At 50.1% G+C, this 22,454-nt stretch overlaps 2 protein-coding genes across 2 annotated transcripts; one reads left to right on the plus strand and one right to left on the minus strand.

The window, feature by feature from the left end:
• The first annotated feature begins 333 nt into the window (after positions 1-333).
• LOC106749597 lies at positions 334-18,381 on the plus strand. Its single transcript, XM_014629242.1, has 6 exons — positions 334-427; positions 957-2,949; positions 14,783-14,926; positions 16,203-16,504; positions 17,009-17,265; positions 17,600-18,381. Exons 2-6 carry the CDS (start codon positions 2,637-2,639, stop codon positions 18,366-18,368), a joined length of 1,785 nt encoding a protein of 594 aa, XP_014484728.1. The 5' UTR covers positions 334-427; positions 957-2,636; the 3' UTR covers positions 18,369-18,381.
• Positions 18,382-18,390: 9 nt separating this feature from the next.
• LOC106749596 (ATP-dependent RNA helicase DDX24) lies at positions 18,391-22,237 on the minus strand. The gene is made up of 10 exons (XM_014629241.1): positions 21,918-22,237; positions 21,295-21,826; positions 21,010-21,203; positions 20,775-20,920; positions 20,403-20,695; positions 20,085-20,307; positions 19,908-20,019; positions 19,714-19,831; positions 19,451-19,637; positions 18,391-19,385 (listed from the first exon to the last, which is right to left on the minus strand). The coding sequence occupies exons 1-10, from the start codon at positions 22,101-22,103 to the stop codon at positions 19,100-19,102; spliced, it is 2,277 nt and encodes a 758-aa protein (XP_014484727.1). The 5' UTR covers positions 22,104-22,237; the 3' UTR covers positions 18,391-19,099.
• Positions 22,238-22,454: the final 217 nt, after the last annotated feature.

The raw sequence follows: 22,454 nt of genomic DNA on the forward strand, positions 1-22,454 counted from the left end.
CGCTCTCCTCTCTCTCTCTCTCTGTGGGGTAACACACCGGCACCTTCCTTCGCGAGCAACAATAGGACCCATATTGAATAAACCCACGTCCACGTAGGTCGGCCCGAGCGGCCGTGTTGCGTTATTCTGTTAACCGGCGCGCGATGGAGGGACTCCGGGCGAGGTTCAGGCCGCCGCTGGTATTGCTGGCACTGACAGCGGCCGGCGGTAGAGGTGGCACGGTACCAGCGCGACTATGCGGCGGCCCTACCTGTGCGCCGGTGTACGTGCGGCTCTTGGTGGACCTCTTACACTCCACTCAGTTCGAGCCGGGCGTCAGTGACTTCGCGTCCGCCGATCCGATCGGATCCTCTCTCTCTCCCAAGGGTGCGGAGGCGCGTCCCGCCGTAGGCCAGAATCACGCAGAAATCGCACGTACCACTCCCGGGTAAATTCATAGAGCGTTCTCTCTCTCTCTCTCTCTTTTCTCTTCGGCGAGAAATTCGGCACGTTCAATCGCCGCAATCGGTGAAAAATAACGGAGTTTCTTCGGATAGTCGCGTAGTCATCGTTGTCGTCGTTACATATCGAAATACGCCTTCGTTTGCATAGGATCCTTATATAGAGTTTCTCGCTATTAACGCGCGAGGATACTCCGGTAGAAGCACAGGTAGAAATTCCAGATCCGCCGAGTAGATTCTTTCGGGGAATTCGTTATCTCGTGCGACGGTTGCCGGCTCTACCTGCGGAGGAATTCAAAGAAGGTTCACCGCGGCGCGAGTCGCGGAATTTATACGCCTCGCATTTCTACCGTCTGGTGAAAAATAATCGCGACCGCTCGCGCTTTAATTACGGATTCGGTCGGCTCTTACGGCGTGTGAACCCTTCGAGCGCGCCTCGAGTCGCGTTTCCGCGATCGGACGCACTCGGCCGCGATGGAAGCACTTTGAGCACATATCTCGACCTATCTGTTTCAGACCACCGCGATGCGGCGCGACCTCGGCCGACAAGGTGTCTGAAGAATATCCCCGCGGGACCTCTGCCTCCTTCTCTCGTCCGCGCGGGACACGGTAGGTCCTGTTCGAGGCTACCAGGATGCAGCTCAGACCCAGTTATCAAGGCGTCTGAAGGCACCCCGCGGCCTGCACGCCGGTATAAAGCAATAAAAGCGCCCGCCACGAGAGATGTATCTCGCGAGGGCCGCGTAAGAAAACGGCGAAAGAAAGGCTGCACCGGTAAATCATAAACGCCACGGGGATCGAACCGCGGGAGATAACTGCCTTCGCGTAAGGTGAGACAGACGGGGGGAGAGAGAGAGCGCGCGTGCTCTTGCAGACAGCGAGGAGCGGCAGCAGCGGGTTCAGCTGTGCGGGGATTCATCGTTCGATCGCATCCATCGGATCCATCCATCCTCGGCGGACGCCTGGCGAACGAAAGCTCGAAAACGAAACGCAGCCCGGAAGAGGAGGCCTCGTCGTTCATCACTGGGAACAGGACATCCGGAAGATACCTCGTTGGCCGCGTGCAGAGAGGAGGCGGTCTTCATCGTTCGCCCCATCAGTGAGAATATCGTCGATGGATACTGATAGCTTCCCCGTAAGAAGATAGGCGAACGCGCGCGCGCGCGTTCCACACGCTCTTCGCCCCTCGCTCGCCGGTGGTCATCACCGGCCGATAGATCGTAATAGTTTCGCCCGTAAGAAGAAGGAGCAGAAGAAGAAGGAGAGGAGAGATGCGTCGACCAGCTGCGCTCAGCGGTGTTTACCGTCGAGGATACTATCGATAGATCGTGATAGTTTTCGCGCTACCGCCTCGGCCGGTGCGGGAAGAGGAGGAAGATAAGGGGAGGAGAGGAGGAGATGATCCGGTCGTGTGAAAAGTGTAACGCGGAAAGTGGCAGACCCGCGAGCGGATCGATCGTCCCGACAGTGCCGGCGACTCGGAACGACCGGTTCGTCGACGGTGTTTCGTGATCCCTGATCCTCACTGCGCGCCGTTGCCCGGGGCAACGGCTTAGTGGCTAGTGAACGGAGTTTCGCGTATTCTTTAACGCCGTGATCAATGAGAGCCGGCCTTAACGTCCGATCCGAATCGATTCGCGCGGGTATTTCACAGCAGTTTGACAAAGAAAATCCTCCGGGGAGCGTGAGCAAGAACCAGCCGATTTCTTAACCCTCTCGTGTGTTTTACCCGACCTTTCGCCTCCTCTCGCTCGCCCGTGGTTCATCGGGAGGGACGTTTACGCGAATAAAACTCACCGGCCTGCGGATTAATGTCGCCAGCACGTCGCCCGCGAGAGTGACGGCCGCCACGGCTGAGTGACATAATTGAAGCAAGTGCTCGCGCGGCCGAGCCCGTTATTAACCGGTAATGAGCGGGTGTCGGAAGAGGAATAAAAATGTCCTCGAAAGCAAGCGTCGGACTCGCCTCGCCGCCACGAAGATTAAATGACGCTACGCCCTCGAGCTTCTCGGCGTCGCCCTGAAGAACGGGGAGGGGACTTTCTCGTCGCTCTCGATCTCCTCGACACCTCGCGTTGCGACCCTTGCACCGTATTATCAGCCAGCCCCCCTTCCGTTTCGTACGCGCACGCGCGCCCGATGATGCGGCTACCGTTCGCGAAGTGACGCCGTACCGCGGGTAGAAGTGTGGAAGTCATGTCGTCGAACGGCGAGTTCTCGACGATGTCCAGCGAGGAGGTGCCTTCGCTGCCGAAATCCCTGCCGAGCTCGAGGGAGGCGACCGCCGAGGGTTGTTCCGGCTCCAGCGGCGGATACATGCCGCTCCGCGAGTTCCTCGACCGATTCTCCTTGCCGAGGGTGGTGAGACTCGAGGGTACCGGCGGCAGGCCGGTGCTGCTGTACAAGCAGCAACAGAGATCGCTGAGAGTCACCGCGAGCCTGTTGATACACCGGTACCGGCATGACGTCAAGGTGGGACCGGAGATCGTCATCCCGGAGGGTTATCCAGGTGAGTCTCTAAATCCCCCCTCGACCGTACGACGCGTAACGAATTTCATCGCGCGGAGTCCAGGAAATTGCGACGGAGGAAAGCGGAGTAATCGCCGGGACTCTTGTTCGCGTCTTCAATTTACAAGCCGCCGGCGTCCCGGCGCAAAAAGAAAAGAACGATTCCTCGCGATGCGTTCGCGGGGCCGGTCGAAAAGAAATGATATCGAGAATCGTGTGTATATATATATATATATATATATATATATATATATATATATATACTCTGGAACGACATCCGCGTTTCAGAGGGACATCTTAATCTTCCAGACGTCCTCTAGACGTCTTTCAGACGTCTCACGGTCTTTAAATGTTATTTGAGCTGTTATTGAGCTGCGCGACGCAACGTCTCTTTTAATGGCCCCAGTCCGCGATAGACGACAGCGCGGAGCACGTAAATTATGCTCGGTAGAGCGAACGGTAACGGTTGTGGAGATCATCCGGCTGGAATCATCGGAACAGGTTATAGACTCCATCGAGATCGCGAGCGCCTTCGGACTCGCGTGGACTCGCGAGTCCGGAGGAGGCTTCGAGAAAAATGATAATGCCCCGAGAGAGCGAGAGACGGGGAGAACGGAGAGGAGACGTGAGGGAGAAGCCGTCGGTCATACGATTAACGTCCCGCGTCGTTCTTTTTCGTTTCAATCGTAAACCACTTTGTGGCGAAGTAAGTCGCGAAACTCGCCGCGCGACCGCGCGCACGACGGAGGCCGCCGCCCCTGCGCGCGCTATCTCGCGCGGCTTATATTGGTTTTCTGACATCAGAAATGGAAATTACGAGGCAATAAAGCGCGGTAATGCGGACCTATTAGATCGAATGGGCGAGAGTAAAGTAGGGAATGTTTAGGCTCGGGGTGGCTCTGCGGGCCCCCCGAAGAAGAGAAAACCATCAGCTAACGACGCCCGGTTCTTTCGCGCCCGCGAGAAGCCGTCCAATATATCGGCATTTCTCCCCCCCCCCCCCCNCCTATCTGTCCGTCTATCTGCGCGCTTCGTTCTCTTTATTCCGTCAGCCTGCCTCCCCTTCGTCCCCGTACTCGTCTCTCCTTCGTCCCGGACGCGAGGCGTGCAATTGGCGTTACGCGCGCGACAGTGTCGCGCCAAACTGCCGCTAACTGCCTCTAATAAACGCACTTCGTATTTTAATGAAAATGTCGTTAGTGAGAGACGATGCGTGGCTGTTATGAGTCAGACACGTTAAGTGGCCGAGTGCGAGCGGTCGGATCGGAACGACGAGGACGGCTGAACGAGCGGCGCGCACGCCGTTTTACCTGCCGTCTCTCCTCTTTCTCTCTCGCGTCAATGAGCGGCGGCGCGAGGCGATTACGCCGCAGCCTGATTACAAGGCTCTCTGACGAATCGAGGTTCCGGAACAGGTACGGCGGATTGACGTCAGAATTATTGAATTTTTCGTCACGTCGCCGATTCATGGGAGAAAAATGCCACCTATCGCGCGCGCGAAAGCGAGATCGGTTGTTTCGCGCGAAGCGCACTGGTGACTCACGATTCGGGCGAGAGGTCGAGGTGTGTTGGCAATCAATCCTCTGGTCTTCGCCAACCGAATTCCACGGCAACGTTGAAGCGGCTCGAGAGATGACTGGCGCGATGTTCCTCCCGACAGAGGCGGATGGATGGAAGAGGGAGAAAAAGGAGGGGAAATTCCGCGGTTTTCAGCCGATCGGTGTATCACCGAGCGCGCGAATGAGTTAAAAGGCGGACGATCTCTCTTATCACGTTCGCTTCTCGAGATGAGGGGTATTGGGTCGCTTGTACGTTTCACGAAGAAAACGGGGAAAACGGGACGGAGCTCGCGCGGATACGAGGCTCCGCGTCGTAAATCGGCACTTCGGGCGGGCGGATCGGCGGAGTACTAACAATAAATTGAGCGGGCGAACGTTACCTCACGCCCACAAATTCGCCACGTAACGTAACTCACGCGGAATAGCGCGCACAGCTGATGGTTTATCGCGAGGGGAAGAGAGACCGAGAGAGAGAGAGAAGAAAATAGCGGAATAGAAAAAACGCGGCTCTCTATCGCCGCGACGGTGGCGGCGGTGCGACGAATTGGTTCCGCGTTAAACGCTTGGGCGCTCCTCGAGGCACGAGGCGGCCCGTTCTTCCCCTCGGCGGCGATAAAGAAGCGTCCGTGGACGTTTACTATTTCGAGCGCTCGCGCAAAAAGTAATAGACGCGCGTGCTGATCAAATAGCGGACCACGCGGAGCGAATGAGAAGTCACGCGGCGTTATCGCCCTTACGTTCGCCTCTGCGACGCCAGTTCGCGACGGGTGGATACGACGACGCGGAGGAAACGCGAATCCCCTTCGGCTTGAAAGCGACTATTCCGGGCGAGAAACGCGGGGATGATTGCTTTTCCTCATGGCGGCTGCGTTTTATGCACGACCGGATCGGGGGGACGAAGAGGACTCGGGATTGCCGCCTCGGTTTGTCCGCCGGCCCGGAAATCGGCAAGGGCTCTTTGAAAAATGGATGGGGCTGGGTTAATAATAATAATATTACGCACCAAACTGGAAATATATTTCGTTTATTATTATCAAGGCATTACATATGTTTTGCACTTTGCCTGTTGTACCGTCAAAATGTATCCGCGATTCATCTTCTGACGAAATCCAAACTTCTACAGTTACTTCTTTACTTTAAAAGTATATTTAGTATTGCTTATGGCGTTTCTCAATAATGTGTTCTGCTCTGAGTTCATGATATATTTGTAAAAGTCTTTGCACTACATATCGTAACTTATTTTTGCGCAAATTTCGGCTTTTACTGATTTCACTTGTAGGCGCTCTTTCGTCCGTCCGTTCCGCGCGTTATTTATTATTGAAAACATTCCTCCTGTATAACTATTATTTACCGAGATTGTTAGAATACATTGCATTATTTTCTGTAACTTACTCAATTAATTTTACCGCATTGGCTTTGGGAAATTTCGGGCGAAAATCGGAGAGGTGGCGATCCTTTCCGAGAGTCCTTGGCGAGAAACGCCTGGGATTTTCGCGAAATTCTCAGATGTGCTCGGAGTGCTGCGAGTGATGATTCGTCGGCCGAATTCTGGTCGACGCGATAGATTTTCCTGCCGATCGGACGAGAAAAGAGACTATATCGCCATCCTTTGTCTCTCTCTCTCTCTTTCTCTACCTGTTCATTTCCGGCGGCTACTTTTCCCCCTGCGTGGAATTTCGAGCGGCGCGGCCTCGCCTCGCGAGGCACGATTCCGTACGAACACTTTCGTCATCCGACTGATCCCATTTGTCCGGCGAGGCGCACGTGCGCGAAATGCACGATCGTCCGGTTGCCGTCGAGGGGGACGATTGAAGCAGCCGTCCGAACTGCGATCGGAAAGCGAGAGAAGGAGCTCCCCTCGTGATCGGCCGGTCGATCCGTGTGGGGCTATTGCGCGAAACCGCGACGTAATTTCGTCGTCGGTGTGATGCAACGCAGCGCAACGCCGCTCGATTTCCGCCCGTCGAGCGCGCGGACGTCGCGAGAAAACGAGATTCGCGACATTAATGAGCTCCTCGATGGAAATTCAGCGTATTTACCTCTCTTTCATTTTCCAACGCGACGCACGTTACTGCTGCGTTGCGAAATCGTGACGAAATCATTTCCACGGTGCGATTGCTTTTCACCCTTCTCCAAGCTCGCTGCGCTCGCAGCCTTGGGGTTGTTGCGTATCGCTATTCACCGCGGTATTTTTCCGCCTCCGTGTTGATTTACCAATTACTCCAAAGATCCCTTTCTGAACGAACACAGAGTTGCATCGCGCCACCGGCGATTCCGAGCGAGCGAGTCTCGCGCGGCCCGAGAACGGAGAAATGTTAACTCAATATGCCGGACAGTCGGTATCAAGCTGATTAAGCACACATCGCGATCCTGCGCGCGCCTACATCGCATCACTCGCAATTTTCCTCGCGGCGGAGATGCGGCGGGGCAAAAAGGGCCCGCGCGGCCTGGAGCGCCTTTCGTTGAGGGAGAACCATAAGTTGCAGCCAGTTGTATCATGGGTATGCATTCGTGGCCGCTATACATCATCGTAATCAGCTTACCCGCTGCTGAGCGAGTAAAAAGCGCGCCGAGAGGCGCGCATCGGCCGCGTATTTTTCGCCGCTCGCGCGCCCAGCGCAGCGCAACGCGCGCTTTCGCGAGGGGTCGCGCGATGACCGCGGGGGACGAAATGAAGACATTCGCGCGCGGTGGATAAGAAGCGCGTTACGGAGCCTGCGTGTAATGTGTCTCGGGATCAAAGTGCGTGAAGCGCGGCCGCGAGAAATATCCCCTCGGCTTAATTCCATCGTCGAATGCCGCGCGAGGTCACGCCTGTCCCTGAAATCCGGCGTATTAATTCAAACCACCGCCGTGTCTTTTCACCTTCGCGCGATTAACGAGCGAACCTCGTTTCTCCGCGCCGGTCGAGTCTGCGTTTCGGCCGATGAACATTGAAATGTCGAAAGTTCTCGACGGATTTGCCCGTATTGAAATATATCGGCAACACGTACGATGATAATTGACGCGACGGAAGGGGTTCTTTATCGATCCACCCAATCTCTTTCCTCGATTCGCGAATCGCCTCAGCCCCGACCTCGCGCGAACAAAGAAGGCGTAGAAGACGATGCCACTGGGAGCGCGCGCGCGTTCAGGGCGGCGGCTCGTCGTCCGCGAATCGCCCGGCGAAACGGAATCTCGTCGGAGGCGCGCAACTTGAACCTTCAACCGGGATAAAATTACTAGGGGAAGATTCAGCCGCGCATCCGATTCCAGAGACTGATAGGGACGATGGACGATATCGCACAAATCACCGGCCGCGGCTTAACTGCTATTCGTGCGAACCACGAGGGCCGGCGACTCGGCCGGGCTCCAGTTTACAGTAATTTATTAGGCGTGTAAACCTCGAGAGAAAGAAAAGAGAGAAAGACTCCGGTCGGTTGCGCGAGGTCGACGTCCTCGTCTTTTCACGCGAGGTACGATGTCCTTCGACCTTTCTCCTTTTCTCCCTTTTTTCTCCTCTTAATCCGCGCTGCCGCGCCGTTAACACGTATTCGACGAGGGTTGATGCCGCCGGTAGCTCCTCGAGTTTTATGGAACGGTTTACAGGATAATCGCGCACCCGTTCATTTGGCGCGATGCTGGGATCCACCTTTCGACAGTCGACCGCTCGCCCGAATCGAGAGCGTCAGCGATGCACCGTTGCGATCCGCCGCGGAGGAGAAGAAAGGAGGAGGTAAACGCTGCCGGCCGACGGAGGAGAGCCCCTCGTAAAAAGTCAGACCGCCGAGTGACCGATAGCACGCCGCGAAACGGAGCGGTCTAGCGGGACGTCGTCCTCTTTCTACGCGTTAGAAAAGGTCCGCTCGCGATCCTCCCGTCGTAAGGAGAAATAATATCCTCCCGTTGTGCGCGCGAATACTCTCGCATGAGATCATCCGCACACCGCAGGTGTACCCTCGTGATCGATGCAACGTACGCGCCTCTTAATCATCCGACTTGCGTCATCTCGTTATCGCGTTGCTCGCGTCGGATGCGTCGAAAAATCCAGAAATCATAAAAGCGATCGTCCGGCGAGTGAGCGATGGACGATCGTTTTCGTGCGTGTTCCGAGCGCGCGGATCGCGGCGATTTCGCGCGTTTAGGGCGCGGTGCGCTCCGACGCGGCCGCGGGAAGGACGTCTCTCGCGTTCTCTCTCTCTCTCTCTTTCTCTGCCGGGACGGAGAAACGAAGAATGAATTGCGTGCAGTATTGCGATCGTGATTGCGGGCCGAGGGGATCGTATAGATCGGCTTATCCGACGCGGCCGTATGGTTTTACTGCCAACTGCCCGGCCACGGAGATGTCTCGGGCTCTCTTATATCCGATATGTGCAGATATATACTATATATCGTTATTTGCTCGCGCGGACCTCTCGGACGAGGTCTTACACGAGGCAAGAATGTTGCGCCAGACGCGCCCTCGGCGATGACCGGCCTCCCTCGGTTTTAAATAACGGTCATTACGTGCCGGGGTATAACTCTCTGGGGTATCGCGCCGGCGTTGGGCCGCGGAACGCCACGACAAAGGAGAGAGCAAGAGAGCGAGCGAGAAAGAGAGGGAGGGAGGGAGGGAGGGGACGAGAAAGAGAGAGAGAGAGAGTGAAGCGAGGAAGGATTCAATCTATCCGTCCGCACAGCTTGGGCCGTGGCCGTCTAATTTCTACAAAACGATAGAATCTATAAAAGCGACCTACCAGCCAATAAACCGCCCTGCGATCGACCCCTGCTCTCTCGCGCTATCGAACGTGTACACTCGTCCCCTCTCTCTCTCTCTCTCTCTTTCTCTCTCTCTCCGCTCTCCGTTCGCTATTGCCGCTGATACCATTACTAATATCACGACTAGAGCTGCTAATACCGATGCTACTACTTTTACCGGTATATCCCTCGGCCGCGCGGTCGATATATTACGGCGATAAATTCCCCCCCTCCATGTCCCTCTCGCATTCCCTTTTGCCGTTTGATATCCTTCTCTCTTTCCTTTTCCGGTATCGCATGATTATTGGCGCGGATATCGGCGGACGAATGGATTTAATAATAAGGCTCTATAAATAATCGTAATTCCTTGCGAACGGGACTTTTTCGAACGAGGCGTCTCCGCGCTCGGACTAAAGACATCGCTCCATTTTCCCCGGCGGGAAATTGGCTTTTAGCGGATATCTAATAAAGATGCATCGTCGACGACGACGACGTCGGCGCGGCAGGAATTCCGCTATGCCGGGTATCGATCGATAGCAGAGTCCGGGAACCGTACACCATTGTCACGGTTCGATTCACGTCCAGGTAATATTATATCCCGAATGATTGATCTCGCGGCGTAACGTGAATTATGCACAATAAAGATTCCAGCCGCGAGATGTAGGCTGCAGTCTCCCTTACTTAATGCTCCTCCTAAACACATATATCGCGCGCCTGGATACCACAATGTTTACCTGGAACGTCACGCCGACACCGGCGATCTCGCGTCGAAATATTCCCGATCGATATCGTCCCGCTAATCTCGCGTGCGATCTGCCATTCAATCACGTTTCCATAATTACCCGCCCGGGTAGAAATCCGGTCCGCGCTGGAAAAATTCCCAGCAAGGTGAACGCTCGCGCCGTTTGACAAATAATAATCGGCGCGGCGATCTTATCGTGTCGCGACGTAAACGTAAACGAAGGACTGCGAGACGGGAAGGCACTTTGTAATCCCGCGTCTCCGTTCGACAGCAGGCTCGATCGGAGCGAGAGCGTAAAGGCGCGCGCGTCCGCCAGATTCCGCTTTGATTGCCGTCGAATGAAAACGAGACATCTGCAGACACACCGCGGCCACAGGCATCCAGCCTATTGTTTGTTTTATCGAGGGGAAAACTTTCCTCTCTCGTGCCTGCCGGCTAAGCATGAATTAGAATTAATTCTCCAGACGCGCTGCAATGTGTAACGCAATTCCAACGAGCGCGACTAAATCACGGCCGACATCTGGTGCTTCGAGTCGCCGCGATCCTCGAGTTCCTGGACGGCCATTAAGGCCGGCGATGATACGAACTTTGGGAATAACGTTTTCCCCCGTCGCAATTAACGATCATTCGCGCGAGCTACGTGATCCCCCGTTTCCCGAAGGAACCGGAACCGCTCGTTGAGACTTCAATACCGCCTTCGATCTCCATCTCTCTCGCACGCGTTGATCAACATTAGAAGTACCGAGCGATCATTCCTGACCGTTTCTATTCTTTAGACTAACATTTCTCGTGTAAACGATAAGAATCTGAAATTTCATGACTTTCCATCAATCATTTCCTTTATTAAATAACTGATGAAAAGTCATAAATTTTCCGAATCCTATCTTGTGTAAAAAAGAAATGGAGTATTGATCTAAAGAATAGAAACGACCGTACGGTGCTTCTAGTGTTAATTGAATCGATTTCCGATGACATTCTTCCGGAAATCGGGACTTGAGGCGTCCGTCTTTCAACGGCTCGAAAATAAACGGTCGCTCGATACCGCACCATGGACTCAGATGATTCACATTTAAGGTTCCAAGAGGCGGCGACACTTTTACGTGTCCTACCTGTGAAAGAGCGAGTCTGTCTCCCGTCCGGGCATTAAATTCAGACACGTGCTGTGAATAGGTTTACAACGTGTTCCGTTTGGTAACGGACCAGCATTTATGATGTAGTGTGCACGCACACAACTTAAAAAACACGCGCACACACAGTTATAGCGGTGGCACGCCGACCATGGACCGTAAACACGTGCGTACGGCGGTGATGCGTTAAAAACGACAGGATGAAACGGACTCTTTCAGGAACATTTAGCTCGTTGATTCACGCGCGAAGAGATCGCGCCGCTCCCGAGAGGAGCAATCGCTCTCGTATGTGCGTTCCGCGTTTGCTCAGCAATGCGTGCAGAGGAGAGTTAATGAACCCTATTAAGAGCCACGGCTGTGCGCTCTTTCAAAACTCGCGGTCCCGTAACAGGGATTACGCGTACGATACGTCCCACCTGTCGAAAGACGCGTCGTATCGATATTGTATTTCGAACTCGGCGAAAAAGATTCTCCGCAGACCTTTAAGATATAAGTAATCTTTGAGATAGTTGTTTCATCAAACTTAGGGACTTATTTTCTCAGGAATTATTTTCAAATCTAGCTGCTATATCGATGGGAATCTATACGTCTATAGAGTTAGAAAACGATTGACCATTCAGAAGTTGAAATATTCGCAATTAAAGATGACACTTTTTTTTACATATCCCTTGAGGTTAATGTCCTATTTTTAACTTCTGCGTTTTTAATTTCTTCTAAGTTATATTTAAGATTTTAATAAAAGGCTACCGCGATATTAAGGACAAAGACATTATACAAAAATTTTAAAAATGACCATTTCGTTTAGGAAATTTATAATTTATAGCCTTGCGATATATATATGTACATATATACATATTTAAATATTTACATACTATTTTCTATTAGTTCATCTGTTGTATAAATAAAGCATCAATAAGAAAAATAAGAGATGAATAGTATATCTCCGCGTTTGCGATATTGTGTGGATATTTCGTTCGCTCCTAGTTTTGCTCAAATTAACATTTATTGCCGAAATAGTTAGATCAAGTTGTACGGTAGTTTTTTTCAATAAATAATAAACTTGCACAGGGATCCCTTGATATCGCCACTGAAAATCTGGCACTCTACGGGACCAAGTGCCTTAATTGCACGAAACTTCAAGGTGCTTCGCGCATCTGCGCGCATCCTCGCGCGATATGAATTTCTCAGGAGAAACGCGACATCGCGCCGTCGTCAGTTCGGAAAATAGGAAATGGAAAATGCTGCCCGAATGGCGAGGAATCCGGGGGAAGGCGCACGTTTCATTACACGAACCAATAAGCGCGTAACGCCGCAATTACGCGAAACAATGCGCGGAGCGCCGCGACGCGCACGTCGGGAAACCGTTGGCGCGTTACAGCGTTCCGCGAATGCCTCAACTTTTCCATCGGATCTTCCCGTTTTTTTCTCTCCCTCTCTCTTCTTTCCTTTTTCCTTTTCCTCCCAGCGGATGCCGCGATCTCTATAATTACGACTCGAGCGCGCGCTCGCTCGGTTCGCTCTCTCGCGGTCGCGTTACCTGTGCGTCGGATGCGCGCGTGGAAATGGAAAGTGAGGGAAGGCCGTCGCCGCGCACTCGCCTCTTGTGCAACTGCAACCGCAACGCGCGCCTCTGCAACGTTTCTTTTCCGGAGTACACGCTTTATCCCGGCCGTCCCGTCGCTCCTTACCGTTGTTGCAGTATCGAGGAACGACCGAGGAAACTCCATTAGCTTCCTTCTCGGGGCGTTCTCAAGAGAGGCGCACCGAGAGAGCCAATATCACCCGTCTAATTGCCGTGAGTTTCCAGGTCGTTGATCTAGAACAGAAAAGAAACAGAGAGAAAAAGAACCCCGTCGTCGTCGTTGTCGCTGCCGCCGGCCGCTTGATTATTCCATCAGTTAACCTCGAACGGAATTAATGCGCGCAAGCTGGAAACGGAAAAACTTTCCCAAGGGAAACCGCCCTCCCTCTTTTCCCCGTGCCACCTCTTTCCTCGTCTTACGGACTACGCGCGCTGGTTCGCCGGGCGACACGCGAGTAACCCTCTCGCGACTGCTCTTCTGTTCCGGCCGATCGAAGGGATAGATAAAATGCGAAAATAACAAAGGTCACACACGCGATAGAAGCTGCAATACTCTCCCCGGTGAAGAAATATCTCGTCGCAGTGCGAGATTTTATACGATCGTCTGCAACCGATGTATTAACACGTCGACTATCGTACGGAATTTATGTGTGAGCGTTAGCAGGCCCAATTTCTCGGTCTGTTATGTTAATGACATTTGGATTTTTTTCCCCTATTCGACATTCTCTAAATTATCATTTTAAGGGTTCGGAAAAAATCTAATTTTTTTCGATTTTTCCGCGGTTTTTCCGATTTCTTTCCGCGGATGAGTGAAAGAAATTGGAAAACCTGTTTTTTATTTTTTTATTTTCCCCACGGATCTTTTTGGTTTCTTTCCGGGTAAAAATGGAAGAAAACAGTTTTTTTACTGTACTCTAAGTATTCTTAGGGCCGATTGTTCCAATTTCTTAGTGAGATTTACCCGACAGGTACCTATTGGCCAGACCAATCAACAACAGATTGCCGTTAATAGACACCTGCCGGGTAAATCTTACCAAGAAATTGGAACGGTCGGTCTTTATAAAGTAAAATAATCCCTCATCGGGCAAGTAAAATCGTCATCCGCATGAAATGGGAGTTCCTGCGGAAACTCACGCGTCACTCGGATACGCTTCTACCGCGTTAACCCAATTAGTCACGGGACGGCATATTTTCCTTTCGGGAAATCCTGTGAAAAATGACCGCTGAGAAGCGTTCGGGAAGCCGGAGCCGCCGCGGCTTTCGTCGAAAGGCATCCTTAATGGACGCGCGGAACGACCGGTGGCATTTCGGGGCGTTGCGGTCCTTAAGGGCCGGATTGCAGCGTCGTACGTGCGTTCGCAACTGGGCGGCATTCTTAAATCAATTAGCGACGAGCAAAAGAAGCAGCCGACCTTCGATCGGTCGACCGGACCACTCGGCTACTGTGTCTCTCCGCCGCGGCTTCGGATCGGCCGCTAGCAATTTGACGAGCTTTTTACGAGCTGGCGGGAACCGCAGAGGCGCGTTTCCTTCCTTCCAAATAGATACGCTTTTTAACCGATCCTTCGTCTGGGACCACCATCGGGCCGCTACTTGCCGCCGACTTCGACAGACGCTAACCGGTCCTAATCGTTCTCGCCGCGATTAACAAAACTTCAGCCTTGAGCCCTCTCGTCGGACGACAGACGAGCCGTAGATCCTTCGTTCCACGTCTGGTGCGAGTTATCTATCACCGCAATTGCCAGTTTCCCGCTGCTGGCGCGAATTAAAAACGGAGTGATGGTAAATAACGCGTAGATTTTTACGTAACTTTTAATCTTCGTATCTTTCGGGGACGATCAGATTCGGGTCCCTAAAAGCACCGTTAGAGAAGTAAAACTACCGTTTTATGCGAGACGTTAGAGCGCAATGTTCTTTTGAAGAATTTATCACTTGTTGAATCGACACAGGCAATCTGTGAGGAGAGGTCTCCCTGATGAAAGGAAGACCGTTCGTTCTCTTCGTTAATATTTACTCCGATCAGGTTGGGATCGAGCGGACGAGCTACGTAGCTCCACCGACGTAATAAGTCTTCCCAGTGACATTTCACGTTCCTCTCTTGCTTTCAGGATGGTTTTCTGTGATATCTGGCAACAACACGACGGGCAGCGCGCGCGTCTACCGCAGGGTGGACTCTTTGGTGAAGACCGGGGTGCCCGCGTTTCTACTGGCGACTCCTTTGCGCGCCTACACTCTGACGCACTCAAAAATGGGTAAGTTGCCTGAGGAAAGTGCCGCGCGACGCGATCGCGTTTACGATCGCGATCCCTCGCGAAATGTCAAGCGGCGCCGACGTTCTTGACCCAGATGCATAGGGATATCGGTGCAACGTAGAAAGTGATCTCACTCTCCTCTTCTCTTTCTCTCTTTCTTTCTCGATCCTCTTTCCTCGCTTGCTTCGCGCGGAAAACAGAAATATGCGCGCCGGAATATCAGGTACGACCGTGTCTTTCACGAAGTAACGTTGGAAACCGCCTCTTTCCATCATTGTCGTTGGCAAAATAAAAAGAGACACATGTATGTATGCAAGTCTAAAATAAATCAAATCTCGCTTCAGAAAGGAAAGATACACTGGCAAAAAGGATCTGGCAACAACTACCAAACATCTAGAGACTATTCAACTAAATGTTTCGCGATTGTTACCAAATCTTTCTTTCAAAAATCTTTTTTATAGAAGCATCGAAATGTTTCGTCGAGAGTTGGAAAGAGAGAAGGAGAGAGAGAGAGACGGTCGATTTTAATGAAATATATCCGTGTAAAAATTCCAATCGCACAGGCGTGAAAGAAATGTCCATTTGATTTTTTATTGCCTCACAACGCAGCCGTGAAGCCATCAAAGTCGCGGCGGAGTCGCGGCTATTTTTCTTCCAGGCGGCCGGCGGAGGTCGAGGGATCGTAAAGCAGCTAATAACGGACGGATGACATTCGTTAGGGGAATGTAAACTACCGCGCGATAAAACTGAGACTTCGTTAAAACGGGAAATATCGGCAAAAACGCGAGTAACGGCAGCGGCGGGGGTGGTGATGCGAGGGGGGGGGTATACGTGTAAGCCTCTGACCCTGATGTTAGATATACATCGCGCGCGAGCAAGCGGACATGACCGGGGTAGAACTTCTGCCGCGACGCTTTTTAACGCCGTCCGTCCGTCCGTACCGTTAAGGATGCCTGTAGGATACGACGATGTTAGGATCGTTTATGATCGCCTTGCAGGCGCTTCTTCCCTCGATTCGACGTTGTTAACGGGATCCGGTGCAACGTAATCGAAGAAACGAATCGCGATTATCGCGATCCGCACTTTCCGCCGAACGAATGACATCGTTACGGCTTCTCTTATAGAAGAGTATCAGCTGGCTGGTGGTAAATAGAAGAACTATATTAGCAAGACTGCTGAGTAACGATAATTTATCACTGGCCGATTTGATCACAGTCAATGGTACTTTTCTGTAAGGATTCGTCCATGTACGATCGCGCGCGCTTGTGTCTTCCAGAAAACGGAAATCTGCGAGCCCATTACACGAAGACGACGATCCGCGCCGGTGAGATCCTGCGACTCGTTGCGGTCTTCCAGGACACCAGGCGGTGCAGCTCGGTCTCCTTCGGCATCTCCGGCGGTTGTCCTGAGAAGGATCAATACGCGCAATGCATCGATCTTCACGGACGCGAGGTGTTCGCCTCGCTGTCGACCAGGGGCGAGTTCTACGCGATCTGTCAGAACGGCAGCATCGACACCGGCGGCGACGCAATGCTCTACAAGGTTCACCACCTCGCCAAGCGGCAGCTGCCTCTCCGAGTGAGTCGGCTTTGCGAGGAATTTTAATTTTATATCATAAAAACAACGTTTGAGAGCGTTTAATATTTCGCCTCATTAGTTTCATAATTTTATTTAATTAATTTCACTTAATTTCAATTAATTTAACTAGCTTAACACTCTTGGGTAAAATTGATTCGAGCGAAGAATGAAGGAAAAATTGAGATCTTAAGTTGTCGCGCATATAAACAGAAATTCTTTTCTTAAAGCTCGCAAAATTGGTTAGTTCTTCCTGTGTAGAGTTAATATATATCGTCCTCTCTTACACCTCCCTCTCTGAAATCGTCTGCCTTAAAACTAATACTTGCAACAAATTTCTCCCATTTATCTTATTGTACACTCGAAAATATATCTATACAATTAAATAAGTACTTGTAGATATTAAATAAACACAGTGTGCAGCAACAAACGTGTCGACGAAGACTCAGGATGTAATTAATTGAATTTCAATACCGTTGTCGCTAATATTAATTCGTGATTTCTCAGGTGCGGCTGATAGCGGGGCCGCTGCCCGTGCCCCTGCCGAAGGAGTACGGCGGTCTGATGCAGTTGGAGACATCGACGCGCGGCCCGATAGTCCTGGGATGCATCGTTCCGGAGAGACCGGTGCACAATCCGGAGATGCTCGAGTTGGTCGTATGCGGTAACGGAGCGCCGAGGGTTCGAAGGGCACGGCTGGGTTACCCTTCGGAGGCGAGATTGCTCGCCTCCCCGAAGATGCAGCGATTACTGGCGGCCTGCAGGTAAGCTCTTCTCGTCGACCGGCCTCGGAGTAAAATTCGCTCGTTGCTCAAATCGGAATTCGGCCTGGTCGGAGAGGCGAACTTCGGAATTCATATCCGCGCCCGCGAGTCGCTCGATGAATATGAATGACGAATAAAACATTTTAATTGGTCCTTTTTATTCGTTATTATTTATTCATTACGCAAGTTCCCGTGTCCCGAGCATCGCAACCGTCTCGAAGAATGCGACATAAAATTCGACGCGTATAACGGGGCAACGTCGCCTCATTATACGGGAGGACGTTAACGTCGATGAGAATCTGTGCTCCGCGCTGAACTGGTTCTTCTGCCGTAGCCGGGCGGTCGGGGACCGCGCAACGGAACCGCGAGTGGCGCCCGTGAAGCTACACCCGACCGGCGAGAGCCTGAGGGAGATGCATCTGAAGAAGATCAAGCCGAAGCCGGAGACGAAGCCGATACTGCAGAGCCTGAAGGACGGATTGGAACACCTGAGGAGGAGCACCGCCACGAAGGAGCGGAATCAAGGGAAACAGAGCACCGGCAACGGCGGCATCCTCGAGAGGATCTCGAAACTCGCCCAAGGCAACCGGAATCGCAACCCCGCGAAGAAGTCGGCCTCGTTCACGTTCGCGGTCAGGCCGGAGATCGCCATGAGATCGCAGGAGCGTTACTCCAGTCTGGAGCCGGAAACTACCTCTCAGCAGGCGCACCGCCAGAACGCCGCCAAGCAGCCCGTGCAGAGATCGGTGTCGACCAGCGTGCTGGAGATCCCGGCGTGCGTCGAGCTGCAGCCCAACTACTCCCGGGTGAGGGACAGCTTGACGCCGTTGCCGTCCCCGCCGAAACTGGTCCCGGCCAACAAGCCCGAGGAGATCTACGCCGAGATCTGCGACACGACGGCGAACAACCAGGTGCAGAAGTGTCCGGGCAGCCATGTGATGGCGCGGATCAGGATCATCGTGCAGGGCAACAACGAGACGCCCGTCGGAGCCTGCGGCCCGATGCTCGGCAACGAGAGATACGTGAACTCGATGGTGACGAGCGAGCAGATCGACTCCATCATCAGCACGGAGGACGAAGTGATCTACAACACCGTGTTCTGAAGTCGAACGGAGTGCGTGGCCGCACGCGGAGTCTCAAGTGTCGAACTCGCAGCAGCGGCGAGTGAAATTGTATTGTACGAGTAGACAAACGGGCTGTGTTCTTCGATCGTTCTTCCGGTATATCCGCTGTCACGAAGTGTACTGTAGTACTCGCAAGGACGCGCGTCGAGGAGATATGTACATCCGTCTTTGTGGAGAAATACAGATACCCTCTGTACATACCTCTGCCATATGTTAATGTACTAACATAATTGAGATAAGAAAGTGCGGACGCACGTTAGACCGTATATTGAGGTGGGTGTGCACTGAGTGAACGAGCAAACAGCGAATGTGTGATACATTCGCGCCTGAACGTATGCGAACTTTCTTTGATAAGCTGTCTTATGAGCAAGTCGGCCCTTGAAACGTTCTCCTAATTTTCCAGCATCTTCCAAATTGTAATAACGAAAGCTTGCACTCGCCGTACGTTCCTTGTTCGTTCGCTCAATGTATATTCAGCTTTAGATTAGAATGACGAACCGCTCAAATTAATTAAGAATGTAAACTCGCGTCGAATGAGTTGTCTGATTTCTGGCAAACCTTGCCGCAGATGAAAATTAAATACAAGGTAAAACCGACGATGTAAAAAGATGGAAGACACATTGGCCATCTCGTCTCTGTGTATTAAAAAATACATACGTACATACATATATGTATATATGTATGTATGTATGTATGTATACGTATATACATTATACTTTCTTAAGCTTCTTCGATGTTTTCGGTTTTTGCGATCGCTGTCTCTTCCGGGACCCTTCGCTGCATTTTTGATCGGGAACATCTTCGATAACCTTTCTCATCACTTCAACGGCCTTTTCCGTATCGGGATATATGTTTGTGCCGAAATTTTCATCGAAATACTTTCCAGAAAATCCTCTCGGGAATACCACCTTCGTTAATAAAGATTGCAACTGATGCTTTTTCGCCTTTAATTGTCGTTTCAATGCCGCAGCTTCTTCCGACTCCGTTGATGATTCGCTAAAATAAACAGAATATATAATATGTGCTGTGAGAGTTATGGAAAAAAAAAAGACAATCCTTACTCAATGTCAACGTCGTCATCGTCCACGGCCATATCCATGTCCTCTATTGCCTTTCGCAGCCAACTTTTCTGCGTGTTTTCTCGGCGACATTTCAATTCCAGCTTATCGATATCGCGAGCAATGTCGACCCTTTCTTTTATGGCGATCAGCAGTCTGTCCACTACGGGAAACGTGGGCAAGTCTTGTGCTAAAAGTAGGCATATATTGTTAACATCACTGCGATTGGATTTGGATTAAATCAACACGAAATATGAACAACTTACTGCGTCCAAGAGTTCTGCACAACTTGCTGTAGTTTTCTCTCTCTGAAGGCTCCATCATCAGCACAGTTATCCCTTCTTTCTGAGCTCTTGCCGTTCTACCGCTCCTATGCACATAACTCTGTGAAATATTTAAATTAATTTCATGGTAAGTACGTAGATTCTTCAGCAAATGTTGAAATATCTCAAATACTCACCTCGGATGTTCTGGGAACCTGGTAGTGTATCACGTGCTCGATGTTGGGTATATCTAAGCCTCTTGCAGCCACATCCGTGGCTATGAGCAGGCCATTTTCATCAGCTTGAAATCTACAATTGCTATTATTATTGTACGTGCAAATATTACACGAGAAATACGGAAAATGGCCCCAAACCTTTCGAGATTCTTTAAACGTTGTCGTTGTTGCATATTCGCATGCAGAGGTAAGGGTTTGCACTCGAGTATGCCGAGGAGGGTAGCTAATCTTTTCACACAGCCGATACTGTTGCAAAACACCAACGTTCTTCCGCTGTGTCTTTTCAAGAAATAATACAGATAGTAATCCTTGTGGTCGATTGTGCACACTATTCGACATTCCGTCAGACTATCGGCCGTGCCTGATAATTTCGATTCAATCAATAAGCAATACAGGAATAATTTATACATGCAACGACCAGATCGATATTTAAAATGCGATTGATATTTAATATACCTGACTCCTTCGTTAGATCGACGACTTTAGGATTCCTTATCTTCAGTAAGTGTATAATTTTTTGCAATTTCTGACCGGGTGTGAGCTTGTATATTTTACTCCTGACGTGCCTCTTTTTCTTTCTCTCGAGGTAATCCGGCAGATCATGTACCATAGTCAGCGTAGCCGAGAAAACAAACGTCTTCCGTTTCTCCAGTTTCATCGGATTCGCATTTATCTTCTGCAGGATATCGTGCAGTTCTTGGAAATGACCCTTCTCCAACATCCTGTCTGTCTCGTCAATGGCTAAATATCTAAGATCACACAAAATGTTATTAGTGACTCTACAAATAAGTAAATGTGACATATTTTTTCTTCGATTAAAATGATTACCGAATAGAATCCACTTGGCTTAAATGAGAATTGCCTTGTTGAATTAATTCCCACAATCTTCCAGGTGTGGCGATAACGATTTCAGGGCCTCGATTCAGTATCCTCTCTTGCTTCACTGCTGCCAGACCACCAAATACAGTAGCTATCTATATGGTAATATTGTCATATATCAATATTATTATATCTGTTGTATGCATGTAAAATATAATTATAGTTGTACCAAAATTGTTCTCACCTTAATGTCTGTATATTTCGCTGCCTGAATAAGGTGTTGTTTTATTTGAACTACTAGTTCACGAGTTGGTGCCAAAATTAATGCATACAGAGGTTTGTTCGGAGTATGCTGGCAATTATCTAGTTCCACAACACGGACACAGTTCTGAGATTTTGATATGTCATCTTCCGAATCAGACTTTGTAAAATTATTATCTGAAAAATATTTACATACAGCACATTAGCGTAACTTCGAAAAAACCAAAAAAACAATCAATATTTTGTTACTAAGAAAATATTGTATCACCTCCAGTTTCTTTCTTGTGACAATTCCTTTCTTTATTTTTGCTACTAGTTTTTACAGATTTTTTTGGCACTAATGTTCCCATTTGTTGACTCTTCAATTCTAGAATACCTTTTATTATTGGAATACCAAAGGCCAATGTTTTGCCGCTACCTGTCTCAGCTGCGCCTAATATATCTCTGTGGCCCAATATAGCAGCTGGCAATGTCCTAGCTTGTATCACAGTAGGAGAATGAAAATTCTGATCAGTCAAAGCTTTTATAACAACAGGAGGAACTCCCATGGAACTCCAAGCTCCAACATTAACCTCTGTTGACTTTACTTCATCTTCTGTACTAAGACACAAATTATCTTTGGTATCAGAATCAGTTTCTTTATCAGTAGTTTTAGACTTCGTTGATTTCTCCGTTTTTTCATTCTTCTTCTTTGTAGATTTTGTTTTAATTTTTTTATTCTTTGATTTTTTCGCAGGAGGTTCAACATCGGTGTCATCAGTGACATCCCACTCACTTGAACAGGGATCCTTTATTATTTTCTGTAAGCATGATATATATTCCAAAATAAAAAGTAATTTAAGTAACTATTTTACTGATATGTTTTACAATATATGTTGTGTTTATACATACCTTCTTCCCTTTTACAGATTTTACATTTGTTGTTATTATACTGTCCCTTTTATTATTCCTTTCTAAATTATAATCTGTCAACTCTTCTATTCCTATAAGTCCTCCTACACTACTCGAGAGAAAAGCACCTTCTAAAGTGACAGGTTTCCACTTATCATTGTTATTATTATGTTTTGACTTCGTCATGATTCTAAAATATTTAATAAACAACTACTTATTTATTAAAATTTTAATGTGGTTAGAACCCGTGGTCGAAAACACGTGGATATTTACGATGTTTCAACGACAACGGCCTTCACCCATGCCGGCCGTTGCCGAAAGATGCGTTCCAAAACCTACTCGGCAGTTCGAGGAGCATTTAATTGACCAATCAGGACAAAAAGTGCAAAGATTTCTTTGACATGGTTAATTAATGTTACTCTAATGCTACTCGTCGAGTAGGATTTTAGAATACAGCCTAAGTGAATAGACGGTCGATTGTATATCTCAAAACGTGAAGAATAAAAATATTTTAATAAATTTGCTCACTTTTGTAAT

Source organism: Dinoponera quadriceps, unplaced genomic scaffold (assembly GCF_001313825.1).
Source record: "Dinoponera quadriceps isolate SergipeBrazil2010 unplaced genomic scaffold, ASM131382v1 scaffold4009, whole genome shotgun sequence".
NCBI lineage: Eukaryota > Metazoa > Arthropoda > Insecta > Hymenoptera > Formicidae > Dinoponera > Dinoponera quadriceps.